This window comes from Oryza brachyantha, chromosome 6 (genome assembly GCF_000231095.2).
Source record: "Oryza brachyantha chromosome 6, ObraRS2, whole genome shotgun sequence".
NCBI lineage: Eukaryota > Viridiplantae > Streptophyta > Magnoliopsida > Poales > Poaceae > Oryza > Oryza brachyantha.
In genome coordinates this window covers 9,887,329-9,898,516 of record NC_023168.2, presented here as the reverse complement: position 1 = coordinate 9,898,516, position 11,188 = coordinate 9,887,329, and the positions used below count along the sequence as shown (strand labels likewise).

The 11,188-nt window shown below is 38.7% G+C and overlaps 1 protein-coding gene across 1 annotated transcript; it reads left to right on the top strand.

The window, feature by feature from the left end:
• Nucleotides 1-9,872, top strand: LOC102719592 (FKBP12-interacting protein of 37 kDa). The gene is made up of 13 exons (XM_006656020.3): nt 1-262; nt 390-451; nt 845-912; nt 1,004-1,040; nt 2,449-2,536; nt 2,621-2,685; nt 2,869-2,946; nt 3,156-3,203; nt 4,999-5,052; nt 5,614-5,775; nt 6,035-6,104; nt 9,416-9,471; nt 9,544-9,872. Exons 1-13 carry the CDS (start codon nt 166-168, stop codon nt 9,715-9,717), a joined length of 1,059 nt encoding a protein of 352 aa, XP_006656083.1. The 5' UTR covers nt 1-165; the 3' UTR covers nt 9,718-9,872.
• The last annotated feature ends 1,316 nt before the right edge of the window (nt 9,873-11,188 follow it).

Below are 11,188 nucleotides of genomic sequence, written 5' to 3'. Positions count from 1 at the left end.
GGCCAAGAGCCCAGCGAGCCGACCCTTCCTCTTCCATCGAGACTCGAACCTAAACCCTCGCCGCCGTCGCATCGCCGCACCCGCACACCCGCGCCACCGCCCACCGGAGCGGCGCGCGTCCCGCCCCGTTCCGCTCTTCCCACGGCGGCACCGGAGGAGGGGGTCATGGCTGACCCTCCTAGCCCACGCCTGGACGACGAGGACGCCTTCGGCCGCGACTTCAACTCGTCCCCTTCGCCCACCGCCCCACCCGCCCGCTCCGGTTTGTCTCTCTCTCCCCTGCCGCCTCGTTCGGTCCCCTCCCCCAACCGCCCTTCTCTCGCGCTTGGTTTTGTGGTTTCTCCTGCGGGAGTCTCGCTTTGGTTCTTACGGTGGCGGCTTCGGTGCAGGCGAGAAGAGGCCGTTCGGCGATCTGGACGACGATGATGAGGACGTCTTCGCTTCCAAGAAGGTTTGTCTCGTGTTCTCGGAGTCTAGTATAGATTATTTTGATTTCTGGACTCCTGTTTTGCTACGGCGATAATAACCATGGCACTAGAATTAGGGTTTTCATAAGCTAATGCTTATCTGTCACTCCTTTTGTTTTTCTCACACAGTGAGATGCTTTAATTTGTTGGTAATTTTTAGGATTATATATGGAAGGATGCTATGTACCTAATTTGATGTTTGAAATTGAATCAGGCACTCTGTTGTACTGCTTAATGTTATGTTGAAAAATATGATATGCTTCTAGTCCTTGATTTAAGAAATTAGTTGACTGATTGTTCTTTATCCTGTGTACTGGCATGAAATTCTGTGAATAGCCAACTAGGATTGTGTTTTGACACAACAATTTGTGCTTCAGGGAAAGACAAAAGTGGAAGAAAGTGCCCCAGGTGCTGCCACAGGAATGATTCTGTCTCTTCGAGAAAGGTACATCACAATTATTGTTTAGCTTGTTGAGCTATTAAAATCAGTTATATTATTCTTCTGGAACATGGTACTGAATTTTCTCCTCCTGAAGTTTGCAGAACTGTAAAGATAATCTTGCATCGTGCCAGGTGTGTTTTTGCTCAGCATTTGTGCTATTCTCATTTTTATAGTGAAGCAGACAAGCAATCTTGTTATGCTGTTAATACCAATTCTTTTGTGTTTAAGCTGTGGGCTTGTAACACACTGCTGTGCCCTAACTTTGCTACTAGATAATTAGACAGTTAAGTTTAATTCACCTGCACAGTATTGCATGTATATCATATCAATTGTAAAATAAAATAGTTGCCATCAGGATATTTTATATTTACCATAAAAATATGGAGAAGAAAAAAACATGGGGCAAATGTACAATGTATATTGCCGCCATTTTTTTGTGCTTTACATGCTGTTGAGAAATCACATGAACTCCTCTTTTATGAAGGAGAAAAATTCATAAATATCAGCAATCTGTTGTAATTTATAATATTGATACTTTCCAACAACTTATGTTTCCTATTTTCTGGTCATGAATGGTTGTGGTTGGTTATGATTTTGTAGCCCTAAATGTAATTTTTAGCACTTCCCCGTTCCCAGATACTTTCCACGTGACATAATCCATATTTAAACTTTGACCACTCGTTGTTTTGCAAAAAGAAAAAAACTTAAAATATGGCATCATCAAAGTGTGTTGAATCGTAAACATCAAATTGTTTTGTACCTTGGAGTCCAACCATTTTAAAATTACCACTGCTCAAAGTTGAAACAATGCTGGTCAACAGTGACAAGTATTTGGGAATGGAGGGATGATCTCGTTTAGTGTGGAATTCTAGGACCTACTCCCTCCGTCCCAAAATAAGTTGCTAACATGGACTTATATATGTGTTACTCCTGTTAATTCTTGTAAGATGTATTTAAAGCACAAGTATGTTTATAGTTTATAAAAATGGTAGCAATATATTCATACTTCAAAGTGCTTTCATACAATATTTTTTTATATTCAGAAATGATTGGTCCAAGTTTAATCTTGAAGACTTTTTTTGGAATTAAAATATGTTGTATACAATCAATGAAGGCATGTCTGATCATATATTTATATCTTCTAGTCAAATTTGGTTTCTTAGCGCAAATATATGAGTGCACTGGAGCTCCTTGTGTAATAAAAACTCTTTCAAAGTAGGAGAATGTTCTTTTATCTTGAATACATCACTACATCATTTGCATGTTTAATTTTGATTCTGCTAGCCTCGGCAATATAAAATGCATCAACCTCAAAGGTTATCACACTCAAACTTGACTTGCTGAAAAATAAATCCATTTACCTACAATTAAAAGAGTATGCAGAAGTCACAGAAATGAAAGTTAACAATAATTTTGTATGCACTTAGGTATACTGATATTGTTATCCTCTTCAATTCAGTGGACTTTTAACCATTAAAATGTATGATCAAGTCATCATTGGAAGTAATTTCTGAAAATTTTCATTTATTTGTTTCACAGGTGGAACTAGAGGCTGCGAAATCAGAAGTTCAAAAGTGGAATTCAACATTTCAGAACATTCCAGCTGTACCTGCTGGAACTAATCCAGGTTGCTGAATCGAGTGTTTGTCTAGTTGTTTCTCCAATGTTTTCTAAACCTTGACCAGAGTATGTTAATGCACTTTAAATGTAGATCCTGTTTCGGTTGTTTCATATCTCAATAACCTGAAGTCATCGGAGGAATCATTGAAGGAGCAGGTTCGTTTGTTGTCATGTTTGTGTGGGAGATCTGCTAAGGCCCTCTTTGGTTTGGAGGATTTTTCAAAGGAAAATTGGAGGAATTGAATTTTTTCCTTTGAAAATCCTGTAAAATTCCTGTGTTCCGAAGAGGCCCTAACTAGTTTTGATTTTCTTCCCGTGACCCTTTTCAATTATACTCAGCTGGAGAAAGCTAAGAAAAGAGAGGCTGCTTTCATTGTAACATTTGCTAAACGAGAACAAGAAATTGCAGAATTGAAGGTATTCTCTTACCGCCTCATTTTGCTATATGGAGAAGCATGTCAAAGTTCAGTACTTCTTGATTAATTGATTTGTAGTATATGGGCCTACAACGCCAGCAGTTCGTAAGCATACGAGATTGTTTACTTTGTTTAATCAACTTATTTCCTGCTGTGTTGTTATTTTGCTCCTCTTGTTTGTACTGATTGTCATTAAAATTTATTTTGCAGTCTGCGGTTAGGGATTTGAAAACTCAATTAAGGCCACCATCGATGCAGGTAACCGTCAAGTTACTTGTGCTATTGGTTCTGCAAACTTTTATGCTTTATTGGTTAAGTGGGTTTTACAAGTGTTGTCTTCATTGATATAAATGGTATCATGAGGTATACAATGAAGAAACATATTTTAACAGCTAATTATATACTATATTGAACTTGCCCTTGATTTTTTCATCATCCTAGTTTGCCTCAATAGTCGTAACGCTCAATTGTTTGGTACCATGCACTTGGCATGTCTATGATGTCACTTACTAACTGTACATCATGCAGCTTCCAAAATCATCTCTATGAACCATGCACTTACACTTTGTCCTTGCTTCATGTAATTGTTAATCCAAGATCTATTAAGTACATAGAACAGTATATTAACATATAAAGCTAACTTTTTTATCACATTTACACACATTGTTACTCCAATGGAATTCTAGTCTACGTTACATCCCTGTCATGCATATCAAACAGCTTATGCAGAATGGCTGAGTGTTAGGAACACTTGGTGGTGGTGTTCACCCCTCTCTACTCCTTGCCATCTTGTGGGCCCTCCATGGCTCCACTACCAGATGTCTACTCAATGTTGGCCTTAATTTCTCATGATGCAATAATTGAAATAAATGCACTATGTTCATCTTGTAACCATCATTGCCACTTTAATATGACAGGAAGCCAGGATTCATGATATAAAATAACATGGCAAACAGTTCAACATTAAATAGTTGTAAGCAAAGTGCACCAATAGTACCATACCTTTACCCTTATACCCAATTAAGCTTGGCTGTGTAGACAATTTGAACCCTGAAGTTGGTGCAGCTTACACTAAATTGTGCTCCAAAATTGCCAGCCCCACACCCCCCCCCCATCAAAAAAAAAAAATGCAAACTTATATATAGCTTTGTCAGGGCCGTAGGTTTCCTATGATTGTATTCTGCTCATGGTCTTCTCTTTGTTTTGTCTTTCCTGGATATTCCTTTTGTGATTTTGCTGATCTATTTGTTCCTTCTGACATTTAAATTTTGAATTTGTTTCTCTGCTCCTTCACCAAAAAGAGTGAGAAGTATAAATGAGAAGTGTGTGACATATTTTGTGGTGTTGCATGATGGGATAAACACCATGCTGCAGAGGGCCAAGTGACAGTGGCTGGAGGAGAAATCCTCTAGGAGAGGGAGATAGGTGTAAATAGGGAATGAACTTCATAGTTCATAGTTGTTCTTGGTTCAAATAAATAATGTGCTGAACCTTATATATGGCAGACCCTAACAAACCAATCTAATTGTTCCAATTAATTAAGGTATCATTCCAAAACATTCTGTCCCTAAGAATGCCTTGGTAGATAATCTAACAAACCTAACTTTAAAGCATAGCTTGATTGCTCCCAGTAGTGCAACATTTTCATGGAAAATGGCCTGCACATCTGTCATCTGCTGGCCTGTTGAACTTGCATGTTACAGGAAGACTGGAAATCTGACATGTTCAAGCAACGAAGGTACAACTGTACAAGCAAATAAAGCATATAGTTGTTCACCATGTAAAGTGGAGACCTATTGGTTACTATGTAGCATGTTTAACGAGGTGCTAGTCAGGTGCCACTGCTAGATTACTTCCTAATCGCAACACCTTAATCCTCACTTCTAATAGTATGAAGTGTATATTTTGTGAAATTAATAATTTCACTGAAATGAATAATTTAGAATTGAACATAAGGTCTATCTCCCACAAGCATGATTCTTAATAATGCTTTGCCCTTTTGTTTGACAATTTAGATAGCTTGTATTGATGCCTTATTCTGTATGATAAACAGACGAGGAGATTATTACTTGATCCAGCAATCCATGAGGAATTTACACGATTAAAGGTTAGTGGGATTTCCAAAATAACATATGTGTATTTCTTATTGTTTGGTATCTGTATGTTTGGAATCATTGAGGAATCATTGAGGAATTTAAAACATAGCCTCAATTTCTAGAAGAATGATGGTAGTAGGTTATAATTTATTTTTGTGCAATTGTTTGCACTATTAGCTAGGTAGATAAAAGAATCACTGGAACATATATAACACTTTTCTTTAACCAATGACTATAATCATTTTAACCATGTGTAAAGGGTACAAAACCTTGTCCTTTCATCACTTTATGCATGTCCGAAAAATAATGTATTTATATTTTTCGGAGTAAAAATATACATTGGTTGATAAATTGTAAATATACCATTTTTTGTTTTGGGGAGGGGGTGATGTGATATTTCGATCATATTGTCCTTTGGATGTACTGATGTAGTAGGCATGCTTATGACAACTTAATTTGGAAATGACTGATCATGTGGTGGATAATACTTGTGTTATTTTTCTTGGCCTAAACAGCTAAAACGTAGTTTTAAGCTCACGTGTGCATCAATCTTACTAGTTTTTTCTAACCAGAATCTCGTGGAGGAGAAGGAGAAAAAGATTAAGGAGCTACAAGACAATGTTGCTGCTGTCAATTTTACTCCATCCAGTAAACATGGAAAAATGCTAATGGCTAAGTGTAGAACACTGCAAGAGGAAAATGAAGAGATTGGGGCAATGGCTTCTGAAGGAAAAGTAAGGCATCTTACAGGCCTAACCCATTATAACATGTTTTCTGTTCTTTTTTGGCCACATGGAAGGGCTAAATATTTATACTCGTTTTCGTGAAATAACCTACATATAACATGGGAAGTAATTGCACTTGATTTACACTCCCCTCCACCGTGAGTTGCATGTGTGCCGTCTTGAGATGTTAGCACTATCATCTATATGCAAGAAAAGCTTTCATCCTACTACTTATAACTTTGCATTCTAACACAATGTTTGGGTACAGATCCATGAGCTTGGAATGAAAATTGCAGTTCTAAAGACTCAAAACAATGAGCTCAGGAATCAATTCAATGGTATGTTATGTTATGTAATATATATTCACACACTTTATAATCCTTCTTGTTTTGTCCTTTGTTGATTAACTTGCACAAATACTTTATACTACCTACAGTGTTTAATTTCTAGACTAATTGATCACCCTGTTCAATATTTGTTGCACAATGCAGCGAATTTGATACTAGGATGTAGCCCTATGAACTTGAGCGGGTTGCAAAGCGTTGAATGCCTTGATGAGAAAACAGTTGAATTATAGCGGGTGACTTTATCACCATTCATTAGACACAAGAATTTTTTTTATGCTTATTATTAGTAGTGCAGAAAGTAGGGACAACTTTTTTTTTCATGGGAAGGGACCTCATAATGGGAACCTTATAATGAGTATCAAACAGAATGGATGGGAAGCTAATTTGTACTATTTATTCTTCACATAGTTTCATCATTAAAAATTCTAGTACCCAGCTGATAGCAGAAGCATTTCAGGTTCCTTGCTTATTTATGCACATGTTTAGAAAATGCATTTGAAACTAGTAAACTACATTGATAAGAAGAGAATCTGATAAACTACATTGATAGCAGAAGAATTTTTGTTTGCCCTTGTCTAAGGTCTTTTGTGCTTTGATGTTTGCACACATAGTGATAAGTACGCCTTATTTCATATGAAGTTAGAACTTGCCAGGTCTATGTTTTATAGCTGTTTGCCTGTGTATGTCATCCTAAGATTAGAATTAGGACTTTTTTATTTTTAGCGTTGTTAATCTAGGTAACGAAGGAGTATATGAGGATTCCATTTGTGACCAAAACAAAATTAGCCGTTGTGATACCAAATTCTTCATCATGGCTTCTCCTGAAGCTGTTTTGGTTTCTAAATGGGATTGAAATCAATTTTGCTATCATCCCAAATGAGGATGCAATGAGACTTGTCTCCTATCCCCTGATTATACTAAATTTTCAGTGTATTAGCAGTAGGTTGGCAACAACTGGTGAATGCTTATATTTTGTTCAGTCTGTCTGTACTATTCTAGGGCTTATGTATATTTAGAAGGAAAGCTAGTATACTCTGCAATAAACCTAAGTATACTCCAACTAAGAACATAAGTATTTTTACTTTCTGTATGTTCCACATGCAACTTTGTAAATTAGATGTCATGCTGTCTATTGACATTCTCAAAAAAGATTCATCTCTTTTATTTCTAGTGTCATTGCTGCATTATGTAGCCTTGTAGTGTAGCATCTATGTGCTACGGTACCATAGTCCTTGCTGAAAGTTGTACATATGAGAACCATGTCAAATTTTGGTAACTAAATGGAGAGGATTTTAATGTCCCCAGTCAACCAAAACCAATCTTTTGGTAATGGCAAACCTGGGCACAGCCAAATCCCATGCCCAAAAGGTGTTCTGTCCCGTGGCTGTACCTATTTGTGGACAATGTAAATGTCTGGGAACTGGGTTGAGCATTTGGGTTCCCATTGATTGCTCACACATGATGTTAGATTTCCTCAGATTTAAAAATTTTATCAGCTTCATCAAGTTCATTGGCTTCAAACCAAGGGGCTGTTTCATTGTGTGCCAAGTTTTCTGCACTTATAGTGTGCCACACTTTTCGAGGCAATGGGGACATTTCTCTGCCTCAATTGGCACAATTGTGACCGACAAATTATTGGCTTCCATAATGTGTGGCATGTCACACTTCGCCAAAATTTTGTGGCAAACTGTGGATGTCATGTGAACATACCCCAAACATGGCCAATCTTTTAAAGTATAACCAAAACTTTTTTGAGGCTTGCTGTGGGCTTCAGACCAAACAAAGGCAGATCTGGTCAAGTTTCTAAATCTAGCTTAGGCACACCTTTTGCACCTATGTACTTTATGGGACTTCTGGATGCTCCACTGAGAATTTTTAAGACAATTTACTTCCAGAAAATGGGAAATAAACCTACTGGTAACAGGGCTTGTTTTACTGTACTGAAGAACTACTACATCCCAGACTGAAGCTATTTCTACCACCCATCCTTTGTTCCAAAATGAAGCTATTTCTCCACCTACCTCATCATTTCAACCAATCACAACCATTCTTCATTTAATTCTCTCATCTACATTCTCTTCTCAACCAATTACAACCTTTATCCAATCATTCGAGCCTACTTTCTTAATCCTTGCCCAGCTCTAGAAATGGTTACACTTTGGGAGGGATGGAGTAATAAATATCACTTCCATAATATATATGAGAAATACAAACACATTCTTACAGGTAATGCAGCATGTCTCCTCAGTTAAAGGTACACCATGCATAATTTTTACATGGAGCATTTGCTAATCGATGGGTTGATAACGATGCACTCTTTTTCAATGGAGTATTTGCTAATCTATGGGTTGATATGATTATAGAGGGCTTGCATCTTGAGTACCTGTATCTGACTAGCTGAATGCCTGTGCTTTGCAAAGGATAAAAACATATTATGTTATTCCTAGAATAAATAGAAAAATATTTTTCATGAAATATGTGACCATCTATTTTATATAGGAAATATCCATATCAATTTGATTTTATGTGGATATCCATCTAGATTTGATTGATTTTTAATATTACGAAGTTAAGGGGGTAAATTGTAAAAATATGGTGGGAGTAGACCACCACTACTAGAGTCTTTTATAGTAGTAAAGATTACGAAGTCAAGGGGGTAAATTGTAAAAATACAATGGGAGTAGGTGAAGCTTTTATAGTAGTAAAGATATGAGCATTTTAATGACACCTGGAGTTGGCACAGTTGAATTCACACAACATTAGTAGATTTTGTATCATCCCCTAAGGTTAATGGAAGTAGCTATCAATTCGGCATTGAACCAACGAAGCTGTAATCTAGTGTCACTGATCAATCACCTGTTTTGAACGAACACATAAAAGAATGCTGAAACTTTCCTTCCCTAAGCTTCCTCTAATCCTCTCGAGGGACTATACTTGTGATGTGAACAGAGCTTGAAGCTATGTTGGTGGAAATCCAGAGTACTGCCAAGAAACCAGTAACCAGCTTGTGTTCTGACAAGAAATTGTTCAAAATTTTATTTCATTGTTTGAGTTTTTCTCAAGATATTATGTTTAATCTACCAACAAATAACATTACTTTTTAATCATCGTAAATTCACATTCACCAAAAGAACAAAACTGGCCGCAAATTCACATGGAAATATAGTGCGAGCGATACCAGTATATACTGTGAGAACACATTAGATATTCCAATTCACTAATTTATTATCAAGTATTCTACTTTTTCTGAATACTAGTTATGCTAATATTTAGTTATTTGACCATCCTTTTGTTGTATCCAGAGTTGTATAAACACATGGATGGTCTAACAAATGATGTTGAAAGATCAAATGAAATGGTAAGTTTCATCCTTTTGTACTACTGTCTCGTCTGTTTATTAAAGAACGTTTCACTGATAACTCTTTCATAGGTGGCCATTCTTCAAGATGAGTTAGAAGGAAAAGATATAGAGCTGAGAAAATTGAGGAAGATGCTTGCACAGAAAGAATTAAACGATGAAGACAAAATACCTGAAGAAATGGAAGTCGCCGGAGATGATATAAATGCTAACTCGGATAATCAGTCAATAAAAGTGGAAACATAATCGACGTTTCAGCAGTCATCTATGGTGTTCTCAACATTCATCCATCTTTCTTTGTGTCTCATGTATCAGAAGTGTTAACATATGTAATTTGACCTAATGTCATTTCTTCTTGCTGATGTTCATTGCGTTTCGTCTAAGCACTCTTGATGAGACGTTGCCTTGGATCTCAACTCACGTAGACTAGTTTATCTTAGCCAGAGAGCTTCCCTCTGAGCTCGTATGCTCTGCCCTTTGCACAATTGCACGGGTACCACACCTCTATTTCTCCTCTCCTCCCGAGTGGACAACGCTGAGGTCTGCTTCGACACCATCCAAGGTGATATTATTTTTGGTTGGGTGTAAATAGATTGTTACTTTGAATGGTTTGTATTAGATTTCAAATGGTTTACATTAGATTGTGTTATCTAACCTAATATAAAAAAGAGAAGTTTAATTTTTTATGGCCGCACCAACAAATGTACATAACATTTACTCGATCCACTTTCTACTGTTAGATGTAGAATGATCTGAAATAACTCTCTTGTAATCCTATATAGGACACACCCCGTGACCACGCTCTCTCGAAGACTCGGACGATACCGTGAAACAAAAGTTATCCCTCCCATGCAAGTTGCCTAGTGAAAGTGCCGTTGAGCGCAAGCCGCCATCGTCGCTGTCAGCCATTGCTGCGCTCGCTCTCCCGGTTGGCCTTAGTACCACCGTCTGCTTCCCCGATCGAGCACCGACTGCCCCCAACCTCCGACTAGCTGACACCCACTTTCGGCGCCCTAACATTGGCCACCGCCTCGCTCCCGGCCACCGCTCACCCCACTCCGACCGGTCGGCGCCCGCACCCGCTCTCTCAACCGGTGCCGGCACCCCCTCCACCCCCGTCGGCCCGTCTCTTCCCCACCGTAGGCCGTCCTCACGGCTCCATCTACTGCAAACCGCCCACGCCTGTCGCCGGTCCCCGCTGCTCCTATTGAAGGTAAAAATCAACTTCTCTTCTCCCCACATACTAATGGCACTTATTGATTGGTTGCAGCGTGTGATTTGCATGCCATTAAGCTACAAGGTTATAGGTACACCATGTGTTGACTGTTGAGGTGGAATTCTTAAATTGCATCCATCCATTCAGTCTGCAATACTAATATAAAACAGACGGGTTGTAATTTTTTTATAGCCACACCATCAAATATACATAGGATTTATCCGATCCAATTTCACGTTAGATGTGCATATCCAATGGCCCAGAATGATCTGAAACAACTCTCTCTTGCAATCCTACATAGGACACACCCTCTAATCGCGCTCTCCCGAAGACCCGGATGTCGTGAAACAAAAGTTATCCCTCCCACACAAGCCGCCCAGCGAAACTGCTGTCGGGCGCAAGCCGCTACCGTCGCTGCCGGCCATCGCCGCGCCCGCGCCCGCTCTCCCAGTCGGCTCCAGTATCGCCGCCTGCTCCCGACAGAGCACCGACTGCCCCCAA

What these genes read in the sequence shown, in the direction of transcription:
- LOC102719592 (XM_006656020.3), top strand. Translation starts at nt 166, where the DNA reads ATGGCTGACCCTCCTAGCCCACGCCTGGACGACGAGGACGCCTTCGGC. An exon ending in ACGTCTTCGCTTCCAAGAAG is followed by an intron (nt 452 to 844) that starts GTTTGTCTCGTG and finishes TTTGTGCTTCAG; the next exon opens with GGAAAGACAAAAGTGGAAGA. An exon ending in TTGAAAGATCAAATGAAATG is followed by an intron (nt 9,472 to 9,543) that starts GTAAGTTTCATC and finishes ACTCTTTCATAG; the next exon opens with GTGGCCATTCTTCAAGATGA.